The sequence below is a fragment of the Scyliorhinus canicula genome, chromosome 23 (assembly GCF_902713615.1).
Source record: "Scyliorhinus canicula chromosome 23, sScyCan1.1, whole genome shotgun sequence".
Taxonomy (NCBI): Eukaryota; Metazoa; Chordata; class Chondrichthyes; order Carcharhiniformes; family Scyliorhinidae; genus Scyliorhinus; species Scyliorhinus canicula.
In genome coordinates this window covers 25,573,214-25,598,185 of record NC_052168.1, presented here as the reverse complement: position 1 = coordinate 25,598,185, position 24,972 = coordinate 25,573,214, and the positions used below count along the sequence as shown (strand labels likewise).

The 24,972-nt window shown below is 49.4% G+C and overlaps 1 protein-coding gene and 1 non-coding gene across 5 annotated transcripts in view; both read left to right on the top strand.

Annotated features, from left to right (window-relative positions):
- Nucleotides 1-24,972, top strand: part of tom1 (target of myb1 membrane trafficking protein) — a 115,098-nt gene that overhangs the window by 56,705 nt on the left and 33,421 nt on the right. For all 4 annotated transcript variants that reach the window (XM_038783386.1, XM_038783385.1, XM_038783384.1 and 1 more), the window contains 8 exons: nt 403-552; nt 10,808-10,942; nt 14,411-14,539; nt 15,935-16,051; nt 17,129-17,262; nt 19,393-19,432; nt 20,240-20,351; nt 23,395-23,524. In XM_038783386.1, coding sequence (XP_038639314.1) covers nt 403-552; nt 10,808-10,942; nt 14,411-14,539; nt 15,935-16,051; nt 17,129-17,262; nt 19,393-19,432; nt 20,240-20,351; nt 23,395-23,524 — 947 coding nt within the window. The remainder of the gene's footprint in view (nt 1-402; nt 553-10,807; nt 10,943-14,410; nt 14,540-15,934; nt 16,052-17,128; nt 17,263-19,392; nt 19,433-20,239; nt 20,352-23,394; nt 23,525-24,972) is intronic.
- On the top strand, nt 11,674-11,780 carry LOC119956657. The gene has a single exon (XR_005458664.1). It is a non-coding gene; the product is annotated as a U6 spliceosomal RNA (small nuclear RNA).

Below are 24,972 nucleotides of genomic sequence, written 5' to 3'. Positions count from 1 at the left end.
AGTAAGTTAAAATTAGAATAAGAGGATGCTTGGCAGCACGGTAGCACAGTGGTTAGCACTGCTGCACCAGGGACCTGGGTTCTATTCCCGGCTTGGGTCGCTGTCTGTGCGGAGTCTGCACGTTCTCCCCGTGTCTGCGTGGGTTTCCTCCGGGTGCTCCGGTTTCCTCCCACAAGTCCCGAAAGACGTGCTTGTTAGGTGAATTGGACATTCAGAATTCTCCCTCTGTGTACCCGAACAGGCGCCGGAATGTGGCGACTAGGGGATTTTTACAGTAACTTCATTGCAGTGTTAATGTAAGCCTACTTGTGACACTAATAAAGATCATTATTATTAAAATTCATGCTTAATGGATCAATCTATTCTCCGTTTGAATTTGTCTAACTTTTTTATCCAATCAAGGTTCTAGAAACTTGTGTGAAGAACTGTGGCCATCGATTCCATATCATGGTAGCCAGTCGGGAATTTGTGGAGGATGTATTGGTAAAAACCATTCTGCCCAAGAACAATCCGCCCAGTGTAGTGCAGGATAAAGTACTAAGCTTGATTCAGGTAAGTGGCACGGGTGTCTGTGATATCTGAACAACCGGCAGTGATCATCAGAAATAGGAGCTGGAGTAAGCCATTCAGCCCCTTGAACCTGCTTTGCCTTTCAATAAGATCATGGCTGGTTTGATATTGGCCTCAACTCCACTTTATTGCGTACAGTTCTGGTTGTCACACTACCAGAAGGATGCAGAGGCTTTGGAGAGAGTATGGAAGAGGTTTACCAGGATGTTGCCTGGTCTTGAGGGTATTGACTATAAGGAGAGGTTGGATACACCTTGATTGTATTCACTGTAGCAACGAAGGTTGAAGGGCCACCAGTCTGTAAAATTACAATGGGCATGGACAGAGTGGATAGTTAGAAGCTTATTCCCAGGGTGGAAGAGTAAATTATTAGGGGATATAGGTTTAAGGTGCGAGGGGCAAAGTTTAGAGGAGATGGACGAGGCAAGTTTTTTTTTAATGGGTAGTGGATGCCTGGAACTCGCTGCCGGAGGAGGTGGTGAAAGCAGATACGATAGAGACGTTTAAGAGACATCTTGACAAATATATGAATAGGATGGGATTAGAGGTATAGGGACCCTTGAAGTGTAGAAGGTTTTATTTCAGACAGGCATCATGATTAGCGCAGGCTTGGAGGGCCGAAGGGCCTTTTCCTGTGCTGTATTTGTCTTTGTCCTTTCCTGCCTGTCCGCCATAATCCTGGACTCCCCTGTAGATCAAAAATCCGTCTGACTCGGGTTTGAATATTATTAATCCCGGGAATCAACCTAGGAAACAGTCTCTGGATTGCCTCTAATTACGGGCAGCACGGTAGCATTGTGGATAGCACAATTGCTTCACAGCTCCAGGGTCCCAGGTTCGATTCTGGCTTGGGTCACTGTCTGTGCAGAGTCTGCACGTTCTCCCCGTGTCTGCGTGGGTTTCCTCTGGGTGCTCCGGTTTCCTCCCACAGTCCAAAGATGTGCAGGTTAGGTGGATTGGACATGATAAATTGCCCTTAGTGTCCAAAATTGCCCTTAGTGTTGGGTGGGGTTACTGGGTTATGGGGATAGGGTGGAGGTGTTGACCTTGGGTAGGGTGCTCTTTCCAAGAGCCGGTGCAGACTCGATGGGCCGAATGGCCTCCTTCTGCACTGTAAATTCTATGATAATTCACATGTAACCCTCTTAACTGGGAACAAAGCTGTACATAGTACACTGGGTTTGGACTCACCAATGCCTTGTACAGTGCAGCAAGACTTCTCTACTTTTATATTCCATCCCCCTTGCAGTAAAGGCTGACATTCCGGGGATTAAGGGATTGTCTTATGTGGAAAGGTTGAGCAGGGTTGGGTCTATCTAAATTACATATTAGAAGAATGAAAGGTGATGTTATTGCAAGATATGCGGAGGGATCTTGATAGGGTAGATGCTGAGAGGATGTTTCTCCTGTGGGGGATTCTAAAACTACGGGGCACAGTTTCGAAATACGAGTCTCCTGTTTAAAATGAGGAAGAAGTTCTCCTGAGGGTCATGAATCATTGGTATTCTCAATTCCAGAGAGCAACAGAATTTGAGTCATTGAATATATTCAAGACTGAGTTGACCAGACTCTTGGTCTGTAATGGAGTTGGGGGGAATTGGGGGTTAAGGGAGTCGGGGGAGGGGACAATGCAGGAAAATCGAGTGGAGGCCACAATCAGATGAACCATGATCTTGCTGTCGGGCAGAGCAGGGTTGAAGGGCCAAAGGACCTACTCCCCTTATTTCTCATGTCCACAGGCACTTCACAGCAGTGCCATTGGGAAAAGCTTTTGAATATATATTTTTATTAAGAGTTTTATCATTTCTTTTACAAATAACGCAGTAAAAAATTGTGAGCACAGCTGGTACAGTACAGAACGAGCATTACTGAAAATGTAGGAACAAGCAAGACAGGATAATTTCACAACAACAAACTTTAAGAACAAGTGCCTCCAGTTTTAATACCGGATCATTCAGAAAATACAATAGGATAATATCACAGGCCGCACACGTTTTTATGTAGAGCGGGATCAAGACGTAACCATGTGGCTCATGGGAAATTTCATGGGAAACTTTGCAAGAGTAGGTCAGACAAGGCGGAGCCGATAAATCTGAGATCAGCATCTCTCACTTTACAGAGACTTAGAACGGATCACATTTGCAGGAATTCCATAGCAATACACTCCCATGTTCAATTTATGCCAGCTTTGAGTTGAGGGACACTTGTCCCTGATCCAGGAGCAGAGGATATTTTTACGGGTTGCAACGGTTAGGATGTTATACAACCTTTTTTCATTAATGTCAGTAATTCTTCAATCTGGAAGACCTAGAATTGGGAACAAAGGATCAAATTCTAAGGCTCTGCCAAATATCCTCTCGAGTTCCTTAACTACACCAAACTAATAGGGTTGAATCTTAACACAGGTCCATACGCAGTGTATATTATTACCCTCGACTACCAGGCACTTTAGTTACCCCAGGGATGTCGCAGGATCCAACCTGTGTTTCAAACGAGACGTGATGTGCCAACGGTGCAGTATCTTGAACGGAGTCTCCCTCATTCTGTTACACACCAAAATCTTACTGCCATAATCCCACATACTATCCAGTGTCTCCTCGTCAATATTAGTTGCCAAGTCTTTTTCCCAAGACTGCAAAGTACCCAATGTACTAACACGGGATCTAAAGCACAAGATATCATAACACTTGCTAATTAACTGTCTGCAGAAATCGAGGACTTCCGGTTGCGGCTATGGGGAGCTAAGCCGCACGTTCGGCAGCTCCCGCCAGGAATGGACTTTTGGGCTCTTTTAAGGGCCCCCAGCGATACTTGATCGACGGTTCCCGACGTGGGAAGGTGTCTGCAGCGGATCCCCAGTGGTCTATGGTCTGGACCAGGAGTGGGGCCAGCAAAATAGCGGTGGCAGCGCCTAAGAAAAAGCGGGGGAAGATAATCAAGATGGCGGCTGGCGGAGGCCTCGAGGAATAGAGGCAGTGGGCACAGGTGCAGCAGGAGACTGAAAAGTGGGAGCTAAAAGTGGAGCTGCTAGACTTGCTGAAGGTGAATGCAGACAAGCTGCTGGCGACGCAGGCAGCCCAGGGCGTGGAGATCCGGGAGCTCTGACAACAAGCCTCCGAAAGAGAGGATGAGGCTGCGTTTCTCGCGGTAAAGGTGGAGATGCACGAGGCGTTCCATAAGAAGTGGCAGGAGCGGTTCGAGGAGATGGAGAACTGGTCGAGGTGAAAAAATTTGCGGATCCTGGGCCTCACTGAGGAGCTGGAGGGGTCAGACCTGGGGGCCTCAGGTTCGCTGACTGAGAGTGCGTGCTTAGGTGGGCCAAGAAGGAGCAGAGCAGCAAGTGGGAGAACACGGTAGTGCGGATCTACCGGGACTGGAGTGCGGAGGTGGCTAAGCGGAGGGCCGGGTACAACCGGACGAAGGCGGTGCTCCACAGAAAGAGTGTGAAGTTTGGCATGTTACAGCTGGCACGTCTGTGGGTCACCTACAAGGACCGGCACTTTTATTTTGAGTCCCCGGAGGAGGCGTGGGCCTTTGTGCAGGCCGAGAAGTTGGACCGAGACTGAGGGTCGGGGGTTTGTAAATAACTGTGTTAACTTTTGATGGGAAGGGTCTCTGTTTCATGTTGTTTTATGCTGGTTTATGCTGGTTTTGTGTTGGTTCTTGGGCGGGTAGGGTGCTGTCTTTTTTGCGTGGGCGGGGTCGGGCAGAGGGGAAGCGCAGGCTTTTCTTCTGTTTCCTGCGCTGAGGGTGGATGGAGGTGGAGCTGAGAAGCGCGGGCTTTTTTCCCCGCGCGGGAGGGAGAGGAGGAGGGTCTGCTGATGGGTCTGGGGGAGGAGGAGTAGTCCCACGTTTGGGGGAGGGTCGGAGGTGTGGCGGGAGTCGCCGGGGTCAGCAGAAGTTAGCTGGCTCACGGGAGTGCTACGGAGGGAGTAACGCGGCTGGGAGGGGTCCTAGCCTGGGGGGGTGGTGGGGGTGATGGATGGGGGGGATGGGGGGGGGGATGGATGGGGGGCGGTGGGAGGATGGGGGGGTGGATGATGGGGGGGGTGGATGGGGGGAGGGGGGTTGGTTGGGGGGGGGGGCGGGGTGATTGGGGGGGTGGATGGGGGAGGGGGGGGGAGGGGGTACCGGGTTGCTGCTGAAATGGCCAGGAAGGAGCTGGAGTCTGCAGGGGGGGCCGGGGTGGGGGTTTGCCGCCGTGGGGAAAGGGCCGAGCAGGGGGCGCTGGCCTGGGGCGGGCAGGGGACGGGTTATGGATAGTCGGCAGGGGAGGGGGGAAGGGAGCCCTCTGATCCGGCTGATAACTTTGAATGTGAGGGGACTGAATGGGCCGGTCAAACGGGCCCAGGTGTTTACGCACCTGAAGGGGCTGAAGGCGGATGAGGCTATGCTCCAGGAGATGCACCTGAAGGTGGCGGGCCAGGTTAGACTGAGGAAGGGCTGGATAGGCCAAGTGTTTCATTTGGGGCTGGATGCAAAAAATCGGGGGGTGGCGATTCTGGTGGGACAAAGGGTGTCGTTTGAGGCATCAAAGGTGGTGGCTGACAGTGGAGGGACGTATGTGATGGTGAGCGGCAAGTTGCAAGGGGAGCGGGTGGTGCTGGTGAATGTCTATGCCCCAAATTGGGACGATGCGGGTTTTATGCGGCGCATGTTGGGCCGGATTCCGGATCTGGAGACGGGTGGCCTGATATTGGGGGGGACTTTAATACAGTGCTGGATCCCCTATTGGATCGATCCATGTCCAGGACGGGCAGGAGGCCCGCGGCGGCTAAGGTGTTGAGGGGGTTTATGGGCCAGATGGGAGGGGTGGATCCGTGGAGGTTCGCGAGGCCGAGGGCCAGGGAGTATTCATTTTTTTCCCACGTGCATAAAGCCTATTCCCGGATCGATTTTTTTGTTCTGAGCAGGGGGCTGATTTCGAGGGTGGAGGATGCCGAGTATTCGGCCATAGTCATTTCGGATCATGACCCGCACTGGGTAGACCTTGAGCTGGGGGAGGAGAGGGACCAGCGCCCGCTCTGGCGCCTGGAGGTGGGGCTGCTGGCGGATGAGAAGGTGGGCGGGCGGGTTCGGGGGTGTATCAAGAGGTACTTAGAGGCCAATGATAATGGGGAGGTCCGGGTGGGGACCGTTTGGGAAGCATTGAAGGCGGTGGTTAGAGGGGAGTTGATTTCCATCCGAGCCTATAGGGAGAGGGGAGAGCAAAGAGAGAGGGAGAGGTTGGTGGGGGAGATGGTGAGGGTGGACAGGAAATACGCGGAGGCTCCGGAGGAGGGATTGCTGAGGGAGCGGCGTAACCTTCAGGCCAAGTTCGACTTGCTGACCACCAGAAAGGCGGAAGCTCAGTGGAGGAAGGCACAGGGAGCGGTGTACGAATATGGGGAGAAGGCGAGTAGGATGCTGGCGCATCAGCTCCGTAAGCGTGACGCGGCCAGGGAGATTGGTGGAGTGACGGATAGGGGAGGAAATGTGGTGCGAAGGGTTGTGGACATTAATGGGGTCTTCAGGGACTTTTATGGGGAATTATACCGGTCCGAGCCATGTGTGTGTGTGCGTGTGTGTGTGCGTGTGCCGGCCGAATCCACAGAATGTATGCGGACCTGTTGGGCTCCCTGCCGGTTAGGGCCTTTAACGAGGCAAGGGAGGGGGGGGCTTTGTCACGGGCGCTGATTTCCTTGATCCCTAAACGGGACAAGGACCCCCTACAGTGTGGATCATATAGACCAATCTCGTTGTTAAATGTGGATGCCAAGTTGTTGGCGATGATCTTGGCCACAAGGATAGAGGACTGTGTGCCGGGGGTCATTCATGAGGACCAGACAGGGCTTGTGAAGGGAAGGCAGCTGAACACCAATATATGTTGGCGTTTGAATGTTATAATGATGCCGGCGGTAGAAGGGGAGGCGGAGATAGATTAGACGCGCAGAAGGCCTTTGATAGGGTTGAGTGGGGGTACTTGTGGGAGGTGCTGGAAAGGTTTGGGTTCGGGGAGAGGTTTGTCAGTTGGGTGAGGCTGCTATACGAGGCCCCGATGGCGAGCGTAGCCACGAATAGGAGGAGGTCGGAGTACTTTCAGTTGTACCGGGGGACGAGGAAGGGGTATCCCCTGTCCCCCTTGCTCTTTGCGTTGGCAATTGAGCCCCTGGCCATGGCGTTGAGGGAGTCGAGGAATTGGAGGGGTCTGGTGCAGGGTGGGGAAGAGCACCGAGTGTCATTATACGCAGATGACTTGTTGCTATATGTGGCGGACCCAGTGGGGGGAATGCCGGAGGTGATGCAGATCCTTGGGGAATTTGGGGGCTTTTCTGGGTACAAGCTCAACCTGGGTAAGAGCAAGCTGTTCGTTGTGCACCCGGGGGATCAAGAGGAGGGGATTGGTAGGCTCCCACTAAAAAGGCCGGGGAGTAGCTTTCGGTACCTGGGAGTCCAGGTGGCTAGGAGCTGGGGGGCCCTTCACAAGCTTAACCTCACTAGGCTGGTGGAGCAAATGGAGGAGGAGTCCAAAAGATGGGACATGTTGCCGCTGGCGGGCAGGGTGCAGTCCGTCAAGATGACGATGCTCCCGAGGTTTTTGTTCCTGTTCCAGTGCCTCCCCATCCTTATCCCCAAGGCCTTTTTTAGGAGCGTCAACAGGAGTATTACGGGATTTGTATGGGCGCATGGGACCCCGAGGGTGGGAAGGGTGTTTTTGGAGCGGGGCAGGAATAGGGGGGGCTGGCGTTGTCCAACCTCTGTGTGTACTATTGGGCTGCCAACGCAGCGATGGTGCGTAAGTGGGTAATGGACGGGGCAGGGGCAGCATGGAAGAGGATGGAGATGGCGTCCTGCATGGACACGAGCCTGGAGGTGCTGGTAACGGCGCCGTTGCCGCTCCCTCCAATGAGGTATACCACTAGCCCGGTGGTGGCGCCTACCCTCAAAATTTGGGGGGGAATGGAGACGGCATAGGGGGGAGGTGGGGAGCTCGATGGAGTCCCCGATACGGGGGAACAACCGGTTTGTTCCAGGGAGCATCGATGGCGGGTTTCTGGGCTGGCACAGGGTAGGTATTAGGAGGTTGAGGAACCTGTTTGTGGATGAGAGGTTTGCGAGCCTGGGTGAGTTAGAGGGGAAGTTTGGGCTCCCCCCGGGGAACATGTTTAGGTATAGGCAGGTTAGGGCGTTTGCCAGGCAGCAGGTGGAGGGGTTCCCTCTGCTGTCCCCATGTGGGGTACGGGACAGGGTGCTCTCGGGGGTGTGCGTTGGAGGGGGGTGGATTTCGGACGTGTACCACGTCATGCAGGAAGTGGATGAGGCCTCTGTGGAGGAGCTGAAGGGTAAATGGGAGGAGGAGCTGGGTGAGGAGATTGAGGAGGGGACGTGGGCGGATGCCCTGGAAAGAGTGAATTCCTCCTCTTCCTGTGCGAGGCTCAGCCTCATACAGTTCAAGGTGCTACATAGGGCCCATATGACTGGGACGAGGATGAGTAGGTTTTTCGGGGGCGAAGACAGGTGTGCTAGGTGCTCGGGGAGCCCAGCGAACCACGCCCATATGTTCTGGGAACGCCCAGCGCTGGGGGAATTTTGGAAGGGGGTAGCAAGCACCGTGTCGAGGGTGGTAGAATCCAGGATCAAGCCAGGCTGGGGACTCGCAATATTTGGGGTTGCAGTGGAGCCGGGAGTGCAGGAGGCGAAAGAGGCCGGTGTTCTGGCCTTTGCGTCCCTAGTAGCCCAGCGGAGGATCTTGCTCCAATGGAAGGCCCCCAAGCGTGGAGGCCTGGATCAATGATATGGCGGGGTTCATCAAATTGAAGAAGGTGAAATTTGCCCTGAGGGGATCAGTACAGGGGTTCTTTAGGCGGTGGCAGCCTTTCCTGGGCTTCCTGGCTGAACGGTAGGAAAATAGTCCGGCAGCAGAAGCGACCCGGGTGGGGGGGCGGGGGGTTTGTTTCGGGGGGAGGGGAGAAATGTGTACCTGTGTTTATTGAATATGCCGGGTGTTTATCTATTCTTTTTGTAGTTACTGGAGGGAGGTTTGGTTTTGGGGGTTAGTGTGTTTTTCTTTTTGTTGTTGGTAATATTGTTTTCTTGTTATTTTCTGTTTTTGATATGTTTTTGAAAATCTCAATGAAAATTATTTTTTTTAAAAACTGTCTGCAGAAATCAGGGTTTTTTTCCCCTAGGGGAAATAGGGGCGTTAAGACGCTGAGTTATTTTACTCAGGATGAAGTCTGAGTTGCAGTTACTTTAAAAAAAAAAGAGGAATGCCTCGAGATGTCAAATGATTGAAATAGCTGCTCAAAAGGTGACAAGGAAGCATCACTGACTATAATTCCCAGCCCACAAATGCCACTGTCTCTCCAGGTATCTAATTCATGGTCTGTAAGACCCGGTAATGTCTCGGACTCTTCAAGAGGATCGTAAAGCAGAAATTGTGGTTTTTTTTTAAGTGCATCACATCTGTGCTGGTTGTGTGGAGGAATGATCCACTTAGTTCCATTCCACTGCCTGCTCTATTCTCTTTTGAAAGCTGCTACTGAGTCTGCTGGAATCATCCTTTCAGAGTGTGCTGCGTGGTGGCACACCTCAGCGCGATGGATTTTCAGCAGAGAACCTGGAACTCCACTCCCTGCGTTTAGTGGTTAGCACTGCTGTCTCACAGCGCTTGGGGACCTGGATTCAATTCCGGCCTTGGGTGACTGTGCAAACTCCACAGACATTCTCCCCGTGTCTGCGTGGGTTTCCTCCGGGTGCTCCGGTTTCCTCCCCCAGTCCAAAGATGTGGTTGGGTTGGGTTACAGGGATAGGGAAGGGGAGTGGGCCTAGGTGGGGTGCTCTTTCAGAGGGTCAGTGCAGACCCAATGGGCCGAATGGCCTCCTTGTGCACTGTAGGGATTCTATGGAATGATTTCCGATCCATTAACTCTGCGTGAAAGAAATATTACCCATCTCCTCTGGGTCCTCTGTCAATTATTTGAAATCCGTTCCCTCTGGTTATTTTTCCTCCTGCCAATGAATGTGTTTTTCCCTTTCTACACTCTAAAACCTCAATTTTGAAAATCTAATAAATTCCCCTTAAACCTTTCTGATCAGGGTCTCACGGCGCCGAGGTCCCAGGTTCGATCCCGGCTCTGGGTCACTGTCCGTGTGGAGTTTGCACATTCTCCCCGTGCTTGCATGAGCTTCGCCCCCATCAAAGATGTGCAGGGTAGGTGGATTGGCCACGCTAAATTGCCCCTTAATTGGAAAAAATGAATTGCGTATGCTAAATTTATATAAAAAAAACCTTTCTGGTCTCGGGAGAACAATCTCCAAATACTGAAGTCTCTTATCCTTAAATCTGCCCTGCAGACAAGACCCCACATCCATCCCAAAGCATGGCAAATATCTCCGCTTGTGCCATACCAGTTTAACAAAGAGAAAAATGAATTTTGGCTCTCATTGATAAATGGCTCCACAACAGCCTATTCTCCCGAAAGGCAGCTGCATCACACCCAGTATTGACCCGGCCAAGGTTAGCTCACAGTACAGATTAGGCATTTATCCTCTCTACCACATCACTTTTTGAAAAACAGCATAACTGGAGATCAAGGACGTAACAAACGTTGGTCAGTAACTTCCTTAGAGTGGCAATGACCGGCAGATTGCCGTTCCTGAGGGACTTGCCATCATTGGAATTGCAAAGCCACCCATCTTGCCCGACATTCCTCATTGAGGCCAGGTGCCTGGCTGTTCGTGCAAGGGGGCAGCACAGTGGTTAGCCGTGCCGCCTCATGGCGCCGATGTCCCAGGTTCGGTCCCGGCTCTGGGTCACTGTCGGTGTGGAGTTTGCACGTTCTCCCCGTGTTTGCGTGGGTTTCGCCCCCACAACCCAAAGATGTGCAGGCGAGGTGAATTGGCCACACTAAATTGCCCCTTAATTGGAAAAAATTAATTGGGTATCCTAAAAATGTTTTTAAAAGTAACTGGAGGGCAGAGGGAGAGAGAGTACACACCCCTTTGAACAGTACTAGCTGCATAAGGCAGATGGTTAAAGGAACTATTGAAAGGGAGACGGCCAGTTTCAACGTAAGTGGGGGGGGTTAGACATCGAACTTGGGATGTGGGGGTGAAGCCGGACCGGGAGGGATTCCGTCTGGGTCTTTAAAACTCTTACTCTGGAGTTGGAAGTGCTTTTTGGGGGAGGAACGTGGGGACAGACATGTATAGAATATAACGTATAAAAACACCACGTTTTTAATGTTGGATGCAGGCTTGGGCTGATGCTTTCCGGAGTACTCCAGACCTGACTGGGGTAGTGACTGTGTATGAAGAACTAAGGAGGAAGGGGCTTGAGTTCCCCATGACCGACCTTGATGCCCTGTCTCCCATTCACACACCTCAGAGAGTAAGTATGAATTGGGGCCTAGTATTGCACTGCCCCTGCTACTGTTGATTTTAATTCAGCTGAGTAAATGGTTAAGTCTTTACATTTTCAACCTTGCTGGTTTGACAGTGACTTAGAGGATTATCCGGCAGCATAATTCTCACACAGCTCCTTGCTGATATAAACTAGCCAGCGATTTAGACATTGGATCATGTCTTTTGTGACTCTGTGTGGAGTTCTTTCAGACCTGTGGAAGCAGCGCAAATCTAATTGGTGAGATTCAAACGCGGAGATACAAAATAGGTTGGTTGCAGATTTGGGAGATTGTAACACATTCAAAGCCTGGGTCGAGAAAAGGCGTGTTGGATGGGATGTCATTTGCTGAGGACACGAGGGACCAAGGGCGAGTGCTTTGAGGAGAGAGGTAATGAAAGTGGTTTTGAAAAGGAGGGCGGCAGAACCTGGGGGGATAATCTTAGCTAATATGGGGGCCAACATGGGGAAATTGGATGATTCCTTGAAATGGGGGTCAAGAGAGCAGGAGATGGGTTTTGTGGATAAGATAGGTTGGAGAAGGATATGAGGGAGAGGTTAGGAAAATTATAGTATGGGTTCAAAGATAGGGAGGTGTCTTGGGGGACGATTTGTTTAGGAAATGTTGACGCAGGCAGCTGAACAGATCTCAGTTTTCATTGATGAGACGTTCCCAAGGACATTGCACTTGTTGGAGGTGAGGGCAGAGGGTTTTTTAGGTGCTCGCTTTGGCAGCACAGACGCTAAAATTGGAACAATACGGGGAAGAATAGCATGACCCCTGCGGAAGAATGACACGCAAATTCGTGAAGCGCTCCGTATCTTTTTGGAGTGTGCAGTGGTTAGCATTGCTACCTCACGGCGGTGAGGATCTGGGTTTGATCCCGGCCCCGAGTCACTGCCCGTGTGGAGTTTGCACATTCTCCCCGTGTCTGTGTGGGTCTCAACCCCACAACCCAAAGATGTGCAGTGTAGGTGGATTGGCCAAGCTAAATTGCCCCTTAATTGGAAGAAAAAAGAGAAAGTTTTATGGATCTTGGCCGGGGAATGGGCGGGGGACGAGGAGGGGGGAAACTGTCCTGGAGATTTTCTTTGCTATCCAAGAGAACACTATTCAAGTAAACCTTGGAGTAGAAAGTGTTCTCGTCAGAGGAAAGTGCTTGATGTAGTCTGGCCAGATCTGGTGGTGGATGGTTATATCTCTTGTTCACCAGATACTTTAATCCATGTCCCTTTGCGCCGTGACCAAAGATGGGGGCCAGGCCAGAAGGAATGTCCAAAATGACACCGGTTGGGAGATGTATTGGGGCTCACGGCATCAAAGGCACATGGGAGAGACTGGTTGAGCTGAGCAGCTGCAGTATTGTGACATGGGGAGAGACAAAGGTTGAAAGTGGAGGTGTTAATGACAGGGATGCATGCAGAAGGAAGTGGGGTTGGAAGTGGTTGGAGGGGACCTGTGTATGATTCGGATGATGCAGAGGACAGATGAGATGACGAGGTTGCGGGGTAGCCATGAAATGAGTTTTGTATGGCAGGAAAGTTGAAGGAAGGAGAAGAGAGCACTGCAATTGAAGATCGTATGAGATGGGAGTTGAAGCCACTAAGTTTGGGACATCAGTGCAGATGCTGAGGAAGGATATTTTGTGAGGAACTTGGGTTGAGATTTTGAATTGGAGTTATGAAGCTTCCCTTTTTGTGTCAGATTGAGTCTTCGACTACTCTCAATGCATCAGCACTAGCAATCTGGATTGGGAAGGCTCCAATTTGGTATTACAGTTATAACTATCAAGTGACTGATCAAGCTGGATTTTCTCTGTAGAAAAGAGAAGTGCCGTCTGAGATCTTTGAAATTATAGAAGGATTTGATCGGGTGGATGTAGCGAAGATGTTTCCACTTGTCAGAGAGGCCAAAACCAAGAACTTAATAACATGGGTCACTGATAAAGTGGACCAAACTACGCCGATTTGAAACCTGGTTTCCACTGAGTTCAGTGTGGAGCTTCAATTGACCTCCGACTTTGAGCGACAGAAAGATGAGAATCTCCCAGAATTCTTGCTCCTGGTTGCTGTCCAGTGGCCATCTCGGGAGAATTTCCCACAGATGTCAGGTGTGGACAATATTTGAGGCAGCTGTGATACCTGCTACTTGGGTGAAATACTATTGGGGATCCAGATCCTGTGGAACTATCTCCAGCGACTCCTAATGCAGAGGCTGCTTGGACTCTAAACCTTGGGTCAGATTAACTGTCTCAGGACCTTTTCTGGCTTGTAGTGATTAACTGGGTGAACGTGCTGTGCCATTAAAGAACTTGTGTTCTGCCGTGCAGGGTGAGAAGAACTTACTTTGCTACAAATAACCTGCACAGCTTTGGGAGCAGTTTTCCAACATCGGACATTTATTCAAAATGGCTGGCAAGGTTTCCTCTGATATCGGCAAAGGCCGACGTTGGGCGGGGGAAGCGGTGTTGTGGCTGCCGATGGCACTGGCGGCTTTTACCGCCATATAGTGCGGGACTTGAAAGAGAAGGAAGGCAGGCAGGGGTTCCTGCGGGTGGGCGCCCTCTGATTTGCCCACCCTGCCATCCGCTCAGCGATTCGATGATCCGGATGCCATTTCTAAAGGCCCCCCCAGTGCACAGCAGTCACACCAGGAAACATTCTTCACCCAAGTACACCCCCTCCCCGGCATAAAACTGGCATTACCCTGGCGCAACTTTCTTTCCCCACCCCCGAGCTCAGCCCAAAGCTCACCTCCAAGTACTGCTCATCAGGTGCATGCCTTCTGAGACCGGCTGTGCTTGGCGTCGTTCTGACAGCACACTGCCTGTGGCGCATTTCGTGATGTGGAGGTACGGTAATGAGATGCTAATTTATTACAGTGTGGATCCCGCCGTTTTGGATGGCGGAAAACACGACCCGCCTCTGATGGGGGAGGGGACGCAAAAACTGGCTTTAGCCTTCTCCGGATATTTTCCCGTCCTCATTGCCAAATCCCCTTGATTGTGAACGGGTGCGGAAAATCCCATTTGCAGTGTCTATCCGTTTTGTCCTGTTGTTCAGCCTGGACGTTAATTCTGGAAACTTTGTGGACACATGTCGGGCAGCACGGTAGCATGGTGGTTAGCATAAATGCTTCACAGCTCCAGGGTCCCAGGTTCGATTCCCGGCTGGGTCACTGTCTGTGTGGAGTCTGCACGTCCTCCCCGTGTGTGCGTGGGTTTCCTCCGGGTGCTCCAGTTTCCTCCCACAGTCCAAAGATGTGCGGGTTAGGTGGATTGGCCATGCTAAATTGCCCGTAGTGTAAGGTTAATGGGGGGATTGTTGGGTTACGGGTGGATACGTGGGTTTGAGTAGGGTGATCATTGCTCGGCACAACATCGAGGGCCGAAGGGCCTGTTCTGTGCTGTACTGTTCTATGTTCTATGTTCATTTTGGTCATGTTTTATGTTTCAGACTATTCCCGAAGTTGACCCAGCAGTCACACAGAATTCTGCCCCAGCGCAGCCAGCGATGTTCCCGGTCTCTGAGCAGCCCATCCCTGCAGTGGCCACAGAAGGTGCAATCACTCCCTCTCTCGAACAGGTAAAAATCAGTTGAACCTCCACCCCCGACGGCAGCACCAGAAGTGCGGTCATTAAGCAGCTGGCCCGAGATTCTTCCGCTTAACGTGCATCCCTCGCCGCCATTTCATTCCTTCCCATAAGGGAAAACCACAGTCATGGGGGCGAAGCCCGTTCAATAGAAACCATCTTTCACCCTTCCCTCCCCCCACCCCAACAAGAAGATGTTTCCCCTAATTATTGACCAGAATTGAAAGACTTCGCGTTATGTGGAGAAACTAGAATAAATCGATGGTTAGGGGAAGTTTTGATTCAAAATGATGGAAGGGTTTTGGTTGAATAAATAAGGACTGTTTTCAGTGACAGGAGCGACATGAAGACAAAATCTTTGACACTGAATCATGATATTGATGCTCTGTTTGAAAGGAAGTGGAAGCAGATTCCATAGTAACTTGCAAAAGGGAACTAGATAAATATTTGAGTGGGGAAAGTTTGCAGAGTGAGTGGATCCAATTACAAAGCCCACACTAAAAACCAGCAAAGGCATGGCAGGCCAAACGGCAACCTCCTGCACCGTACAAATCTATGATTCGATAATTGAAAGGAGTGACTTGTTTTGATGACCAGGCCTTGTTCCTCCCAGTCAAGCAGAATAGTCGGTCATTTTAAATTTTAACATTCAATGTTGGGCCATTAATTGGGGGTCGTAAGATATAACCGTGTAGAGACACAACTCGTTTTCTACTGCTTAGTCATAACTATTGAGCAACGCTAGCTGCCAGAATGAATCTTAACAACCGCTGAGTAATGGTTGAAGTATTCACTTAACTATTAGTCATTTATAATTTAGATAACCAAATGGTTTGTCATTCCGTCGCCACCTGCTGGCGGCAGTCCGAATAACACCGGCTCACACAAGCTCGCCACCCTCCCATTGATTCTGTCTACACCTCGCGCTGCCTCAGGAAGGCAGCCAGCATTGTCAGAGACCCCTCCCACCCAGACTTTGCCCTCTTCCAGACCCTTCCATCAGGCAGAAGGTACAGAAATCTGAAGAACCGCACATCCAGACATAGGAACAGCTTCTTCCCCACAGCTACTAGACTCCTCAACGACTCTCCCTCGGACTGATCTGTTCCCTGAATGAACACTCTTCACAACACCCTATGCTGCTCTTGCTCATGTATTTGCTTTGTTTGGCCCTTGTTCCGCACTGTAACCAATCACTGTTTGTCGGTGTACCATTTGCTAATGTACTCTGTTGATTATTCTTTTATCTACTATGTAAGTATTGTGTACGTTCCCTCGGCCGCAGAAAAATACTTTTCACTGTACTTCGGTACATGTGACAATAAATCAACTGGTTGCTACACTAGTCAGAAACCACTTGTTAAAATTTTAAGTATGTGTTTTGCAGGTCGCTAAACTGCGGAGTGAACTGGACGTTGTTAATAGTAACGTAAAGGTGATGTCTGAAATGCTGACGGAGATGGTCCCGGGTCAAGAAGAATCCTCCGACCTTGAACTACTGCAGGTGAAGCAATGTTTTTAAATAGGGGCACGAGGAGGAGGCCATTCAACCACTTGAACCTGTTTTGTCATTCAGTTATCTTCCGCTGGGTCTGTACCTCAACCTCATTTAACTGCCTTTGCTCCATTCTGCAATATCGGATTGTACTGGACTTGGGGAGAAAAACATCATGCTCCATCTGACCAACCCTGCAGTTCATAAAAAATAATAACCTTTATTAGTGTCACAAATAAGCTTACATTCACACTCCAATGAAGATACTGTGAAAATCCCCTTTAACTATAATCCTCCGAATTTGTTCTGCTGTTAAAAGCTAGTCCCTTTCCTCTCTGTTGCCATTGTCTCCTTTGGCCTGTTCCCCACCCTCTGTCCAGCAATGGAATCGGCACCATTCACTTCCATTTTCTGACTCTTCTTGCCCTTGAGTTCAGTTTACTCGTATCCCTTGACAAGTTTAACCGTTGATACTTCAAACCATAATACCCTAAACTATCTTTTGGGTATTAGTAATCCACATCTAAGACTTAACCAGATGGTTAATCTTCACCACGCACCAATTAAAACGTCATGTTCTCAAACCAAAATGCTTGGACTCCTAGTCCCAAAGTTCTCCCTTTTTTTGATGAACAGAATTTGAAACTGTTAACAATAAATATGCAAAGTCCATCCTCGTGACAATTGAACAGTATTCAAATGGAAATATCTGGCGTATTCCCTATTGACGCAGCGAGTTTATTGAGACCAGCTGAGTAATAGAGGAATTTGTGTCCCATGCCAACTTTATTGATGTCAGTGATGAGGGGGGAACATTTAGCCTGTGTACCCTGAGATTAAGGAGAAAAGTGGCCATATTAATGGTCTCCAGCTGGTGTGGCATTAAGCAAGGCCACGATCAGGCCCGAGCTTGTCCACTATATTGTGCGCTTATTTTGATTTTATTTGACTGCAACAAAGAAAGTTGGTTTAATATTGACACTTCTACTTTGAGATAATTCACATTTTACCTGCAGTGCCTACAGTAAAGGTTACTGCTGTTTAGCACTTTAACAGTTATATATAAATTACACATTTTCACAACAGGAGCTGAACAGAACATGCCGAGCAATGCAGCAGAGAATCCTGGAGCTCATCTCGAGAGTCACCAATGAGCAGGTGACCGAGGACCTCTTGCACGTCAATGACAACCTCAATAACATATTTCTCCGATATGATAGGTAACCAAGTGCACTTTTTCAGGTGCATTGCATGATCCTTTTCAATGAAAAGAATTCGCATAAATACAATACCTTGCACAGCCGCGGGAGTCTACAAAGCACTGTTTAACCAATCACCATTTTTGAAATGACTGTCACATTGTAGGAAATGTGGCCGCCAATTATTGTGCAGCAGTCAATGTCCCTTGAGGAGTATTGCGATAATGACTAGTTAACCTGTTTTAGTGCTGTTGGATAAGGCATTGGTCAAGGCACCAGAGAGGGCTGGTTTAGCTCACTGGGCTAAATCGCTGGCTTTTAAAGCAGGCCAGCAGCACGGTTCGATTCCCGTACCAGCCTCCCCGGACAGGCGCCGGAATGTGGCGACTAGAGGCTTTTCACAGTAACTTAATTGAAGCCTACTCGTGACAATAAGCGATTTTCATTCATTTTTTCATTTTTCATTTCAAGTCTTTGAATGTTTACCCAGGGGGGACAGACCAGGGCTCTGTCTGCTGCATCTGGAAAATGGCACCTCCAGTATTTGGAGTTCCATTGGGGCTTGATCACATCGCACAGCTTCATCCCAACAAAATAGCAGGCCCCAGCTGAGCTGTGTCCAATTCTGGACACCACACTTAAGAAAGGATACCAAGGTCTGAGACAGAGTGCAATAGATATTTAGTAAATTATACAAGGGATGAGGGATTTTGGTTTTGTGAAGCAAGTCAAGAAGCTGGGGTTGTCCTCCTCTATCAAAAATACAAGGTGGGGGGGGGGGGGGGAGAAATTGGATAGAAGTGCTCAAAATGATGAGGGGTCTTGATAGATTAGGTGGGGAACTGGCAGGAAGGTTGGTAACCAAAACAGATTTAAAACATTGTCACAGGAACCAGGAGAGAATGAGGGGAATTATTTTTCCTGCAGTGAATTACAAACTGGAATGCGATACCCGAGAGAGTAGCGGAAGCAGGTTCAGCGGTAACCTTCAAAGAGGAATACTCGAAGGGGACAAAGAAGCATGGGTGTGGGATTAATGGGTTAGCTCCTTCAGAGAGCCGGCTTGGGGAACAGTGGGCTGAATGGCTGCCTGGTTATATGTCAGTTATGTAGTTAAGGGTAAAGAGGTGGTGGTTATTGATCGTCTTTGATCATATATGAAAAGGGACTGCTGAGACCCTGGGAGTTAGGAGGCAGAGATCTGGAATGCTGCATCCTGTGAATAAACCTACCATCAAGGAGGAAAATTGGTCTCATTTTACACTTCACTGTTTGGCTCGGAGCCTTCTGTTCTGTTTGAATCTATATTAGCTGTACAAAGCAGTGGGAGTTTGTGCCTGTAATTCCCATCATAAACCTGGTTTAGACATCCTTAATTCAAGGCCAGAGTTTGGTGACCGCAGCTCCCTTGTCACAGAATTCCCATTAAAATGAAATCAATTTTTAGATCTCCCACTTGTCACAGCCCATATTTTAAGCGCGTTGCCAAAGTACTGTCTCAATTTTTAATCTCCAACATGCCCGGTATGTCTACTTTTGCAAAGATCTTGAGTACCTATTTGATCAGGGTTTTAGGCTGGTTGAGAATTAATAGTGCTTCTGAAATCTGCCTCCGATTTGACTGACCGTTTTAAGGACTGGAAATTCTCTGTGTCTTCTCATAAAATGATACGATAGACCATTCGACTCATTGGTCGCGATTCTCCGCTCCCCAGGCCGGGTGGGAGAATCGCGGGAGGGCCGCTCTGGCACCCTCCGCGATTCCCCCCCCCCCCCCCCCCCCCCAAACGCTCGGAGAATCCGGCGACCCCGCAATTCTCCGGCCAGGATGGGCCGAGCGGCCTGTCATTCCCGACCTGTTCATGCCGGCGGCAACCCACCTGCCATTCCCGACTGTTCCCGGGAATAGGAGGCAAGGAGCGGCCTCCGACACCCCGGGTTTCACGACGGCGCCGGCCGTTACGGAGAATTCCGCCGATTGTGCGCGTACTGGTCCTTTGCAACAGCTATCCGGTTGATCCTAACCCTCTCCCTCCCAACTCCTTTGCTCTTGCCCCTCAGCCCTGCAAACTTTCCCCCTTGAAGTATTTATCTGGTGGTTTGCATCTTGTGCCCTTTTCACTGATTCTGTCTTTCATGTTTGTAATTCAGGTTTGAGAGGTTCAGAACTGGACAGAATGCTGCTACTCGAGTGAGTACGGTTCAACTCTTGGAGTAAAGCCAACTAATCTAGTTAGAGTAATTGCAGACACGGACAAATATCTCAGACTGAAGGTTGATGAAGTGTGTGCGTGTGCGTGCGTGTGCGTGCGTGCGTGCTGGACATGTGACGACAAAGGAGACCCAGAAGGGGTTTGTTGTATGTAGTGAGTTGCAATGATCTGGAAACTGCTGCCAGAGAGGGTAGTGGAAACGGGTTCAATACTAATTTTGAAAAGGGAGAAAGATTAAAAAGTTGAAAAGGACACAATTTACAGGGCTGTGGGAAAGGGCAGGGGGTTGGGCATAATTGGAACGATCTTTTAAAGAGCCAGCACAGGGAAAGTAGGCCGAACGGTCTTCTCCTGTGCTGTATGATCCCTGTGACTTGGCACCCCAACGACGGTCGATAATGCTCAACATTTCAGTCATAGGATCATAGAATTTACAATGCAGAAGGAGGCCATTTGGCCCATTGAGTCTCACTGATCCTTGGAATGAGCACCCTTTGCCACCGTGCCGCCCCTCCAAGCTTCTCCAATCAATCCGCACAAACTGTGCCAACTTGGGAGCGTCAGATGCAGAAACATCAGCCCATGAGGCACAAAATCGACTCGTGCACCTTCCCAACTTGATGACTTCCCATATGACTTCCTCACCTTTCAGGCTTCCACATATTTGATCTCTTGGCTTTAGAATGAATTTGTCTGTACTTTTCTTCTTGACTTAGCTTCACATTAGACTGTCAGGAAGTTGTAACAAGTTAATTTTCAATCTCTGTCTCTCTTTCTACCTTAAGGTTCCCACTGGTTCAGAGGATCCAGACAATTTAATAAATCTTACACCAAGTTCTCCAGCTGTTGTCACCCCCGTGACTTCCACTAATCTCTCGGCACAATTGGCAGGCCTCAGTAAGTATTGGTTCCCAATTACCGTAAGTCATTAACGTGGAGATGGGGTTTAAAATAAAGCCTGCATTTCCCCTCCGTCGTGTGAAGTTTTGCGGACTGCAGTGCCTCTCTGATACAATATCAAAATGGCTGTTCTCCGTCCTGAGCCTGGACAGTATCTCTGGGAAATAACACAGCCAAATCTGGTCCGACTGTTCCCTGTAGGATCCGCCTGCTAATTCAAATTGAAGCCCGAACTGTTCAACATAGAATCCCTACGGTGCAGAAGGAGGCCATTCAACCCATCGAGTCTGCACCGAGTTTAACATTGGATCCCTATAGCCTGGTAGCACTGTGGTCAGCACTACTGCCTCACAGCACCTCGATTCCAACCTTGGGTGACTGTGTGGAGTCAGTACAGTCTCCCCGTGCCTGCGTGAGTTTCCTCCGATTGCTCCGGTTTCCTCCTGCAGTCCAAAGATGTGCGGGTTAGGTGGATCGGCCATGACAAAGCCCCTTAGTGTCCAGGGATGTGCAGGGTAGGTTATGGGGTTACGGGGATATGGGTAGAGTGCTTATTAGACCCGATGGGCTGAATGGCCTCCTGCACTGAAGGGATTCTATAATTCTGTAGTCTTTCCCAATGCAGAATCCACTCCACGGGAAATTGGCATTTTAAACTTTGTTAAAATCCAATAACCAAACCAATTATAATACACTCAATATATTAGGCATTGGTTGAAGGTTGCATAGTTTTAGTCAGATGTACAACGCAATTGGCCCATACCCACAGGAGCCTCCTACCCTTCTCCATCTTAACCCTATCAGTAATAACCACTGTATTCCTTTCTCCACTTGTGTTTAAATATTTTCTCTCAAATGTTCTGTGTACTTCAACTCCTTGTGGTAGCGAATTCCACGTCCTAACTGCTTTCTGGACAAAGGTTTCATTTGACTACAGAAACGCAGTTAAATTAATTTTAAATGGGCAGCTTCTGTCTAGGCAAGCAACCGTACTCACTTTACTGTGCACCAATGGATTTCTGGCAGCTTCAGAGATTTCTCTAAAATCAGGTAGCGTCAATTTATTTGGTTGTGACTGAGGGGCTGAAAGGTTTGAGCTCTGACGTGCGCAGGCTCTGACGTGCGCAGGCTCTGACGTGCGCAGGCTCTGACGTGCGCAGGCTCTGACGTACGCAGGCTCTGACGTACGCAGGCTCTGACGTACGCAGGCTCTGACGTACGCAGGCTCTGACATACGCAGGCTCTGACGTACGCAGGCTCTGACATGCGCAGGGAGCTGAAGGCAAGCAAAGGAAGCTGGTAAAGTAGGATCTGCAGACCAGGCAGATTTCTCTCTTCCCAGCCCAGGGATATGAATGAAGTCCCCACCATTGTAGCCCTTTCTATTTGGAGACAAAAGCAGAATTTGAAGCTTGACCGTCACAAGATCTCCTAGATCCCTACAGTGCAGAAGGAGGCCATTTGGCCCATCGAGTCTATACCGACCCTTGGAAAGAGCACCCTATCTAGATCCTACCTAGGTCCTACCCCATCCCACTAACCCCACCTAACCTTTTGGACATGTAAGGGGCAAATCCACCTAACCTGCACATCTTTGGACTGTGGGAGGAAACCGGAGCACCCGGAGGAAACCCACGCACACACGGGGAGAGATTGTACAAACACCACACAGATACTCACCCGAGGCCTGAATTGAACCCGGGTCCCTGGTGCTGTGAGGCAACAGTGCTAACCACTGTGCTACAGTGCTGCCCTTGTGTTCATGTTCTGAAGATGTGCAGGTGGATTGTCCATGATAAATTGCCCCTTGGTGTCCAGAGGTTAGGTGGGTTACAGGGGTAGGGTAGGAAAGTGGGCCCAGGTCGGTTGTTATTTTAGAAGGTTGGGCCGAATGGCCTCCTTCTGCATTGTAGGGGTTCTATGGATTCTACATTTGGTGTCTCTGGGAAGCAAGGGATATGGGAGCTGGCAAGAAAGATGTGTTCATCATCCTGAATAGCAGATTAGACTTGAGGGCCTTGATGGTCTATTTTTGCTCCAATTTATTTTATTCGTGTGATCTTATGTCGGCTATCTACAACAGCAGTCAGCTAATCCCGCACCCCTGCCCTTTCCCTGTAGCCTTGCAAAATACTTAACGTGGGTCGTTATCCAGTCCCTTTTGTAAGCCTGGATTGTATCTTCCTCCATCATGTTCTCAGGCAGTGCATTCCAGATCCTAACTCATATCTACGTAAAATATTTTCCCTCGTGTCACCATTGATTCTTTGGCCAACTGTCTTAAATCTGTCTTCTGGTTTTCAATCCTTTCACCGATGAGAATAATTTCTCTCCATCAACTCTACCTAAAACCCTCATGACTTTGTATGCCTCCCATCAAATATCCTCTCAGCAGTCTCATCTCAAAGTAAACCACCTTCAGCTTCTCCACAGTCTATTAATCATAAAATCCCTACAGTGCAGAAGGAGGCAATTCGGCCCATTGAGTCTGCACTGATCCGTCAAATGAGCACTCCATCCATGTCCACTTCCCACCCCGCCCTATCCCTGTAACCCCATAACCTAACCTGCACACCCCTGGACTAAGGGGCAATTTAGCATGGCCAATCCACCTACGCCATACATTTTTGAACTATGGGAGGAAACCGGAGCACCCGGAGGAAACCCACGCACACACGGGAAGAACGTGCAGACTCTGCACAGACAGTGACCCGAGGCCGGAATTGAACCCGGGTCCCTGGCGCTGTGAATCAGCAGTGCTAACCACTGCAACCAAAGTCCCTCATCCCTGGAGCCCTTCTCTGGTGGGAGGAGGTTTGTACGGAACACAAATGCTGGCATAGATCAGTTGGACCAAAGGGCTGATTTCTGTCCTGTAAATTTGATGCAATAAACCATTTTTGTTAAACATCTTTCTCTAACCAGTGCAAAGTTCCCTTTAGGGTTGACACCTCAATCCTGTATTGTAGAGTAGTCCATCTGTTCAAATTGCATTCTCTGAGAAGGATGACGTGGTTGTTGGACATTTGTGTATATTTAGGTGTTGCAGGGGACAGTGTGAGCAGAACACTGAAGTCCTTGGAGAACAACAGCCATCCGAAAACTGAGGAGGAAGAGTTTGACATGTTCGCCCAGACCAGAAGCAACTCCTTGGCCGATCAGCGCAAGAAGTGAGTAGTCGCCCATCTGGTGTCCGTTTGGTGTTTTTTTTGCATCAGTTATATGAATTTAGAAGTTGAGACAAAAGCAAAAGATGCTGTGCTGAAGAAAGACTGGATGAATCTGAGCACTCCGTGTTAAACCCCAGACAACCAGTTAGTGAAGAATAAAACCAGAACCAGTATTTGCCCATTTTAGATTTGTCCGCATGATAGGGTCGTCTGGACTCGAAACGTTAGCTCTTTTCTCTCCCGATAGATGCTGCCAGACCTGCTGAGACTTTGCAGCATTTTCTCTTTTGGTTTCCGGACGGTGAGTGGTTTGGAGGGGAACCTCCAGGGAGATGAAACAAGTGTTTCATTGATTTAAGGTACTACGCATAAACACTTGGAACCAAGTTAATTTGCCCATGAGAACATCATCTCTCGGGTTTGTAGTTCTTCAGCTCAGTCTCTAATTGAAATTGCAGTTTCAAAATGCGTAGTTAGACCTTGTATGCTACAGCAGTTATAAATGTATTATCACAATGCCCTAATGTCCTCTGCAAGACCTGAGTCTGTCTTGTTCAGCTGCAACTTGTCTCTAAACTATAGAGCGTGTTAGGGTGAGTAATTTAACAATACCTCTACTGTATTTATGAAGGCCCCGTCTTCTCATGGAGGGAAAATCTTATGAGGAAAGGCTGATGGACTTTGAGGTTGTTTTCGTTAGAGAGAAGAAGGTTAAGAGGTGACCCTAATAGAGGCATACAAAATGATCAGAGGGTTAGATAGGGTGGACAGCGAGAGCCTTCTCCCGCGGATGGAGGTGGCTAGCACGAGGGGACATAGCCTTAAATTGAGGGGTAATAGATATAGGACAGAGGTCAGAGGTGGGTTTTTTACGCAAAGAGTGGTGAGGGCCGTGGAATGCCCTACCTGCAACAGTAGTGAACTCGCCAACATTGAGGGCATTTAAAAGTTTATTGGATAAGCATATGGATGATAAGGGACATAGTGTAGGTTAGATGGCCTTTAGTTTTTTCCATGTCGGTTGCAACATTGAGGGCCGAAGGGCCTGTACTGCGCTGTATCGTTCTATGTTCAACCTTGCCCCTCGCCTGAGGTGTGGTGACCCTCAGGTTCAATCACCATCAGTCCGCTCTCCCCCCTCAAGGGGAAAGCAGCCTGTGCTTATCTGGGACTGGGTGACTTTACCTTCTTCTGTATTGCTGGATGCGGGTGAAGACTGCTTCACGTTCAATCATTTTGCTTGTCCTCGATCTTGCTCCCAATGTTTCCCCTTCACCAGTTCACCAACCTTTCCTTTTAAGCTTTAGCCAAGCATGGTTCCTCTCCCGGTCTGGAGTGCATGCAGGTGTGAAATCTTCCATTTCAACGGAGAAAGTAAATTCCTGAAATTCCCCACTGTGGACCATGTTGGAAGCTGTGCAGCTGAACACAGCTCGGCCATCATTCTC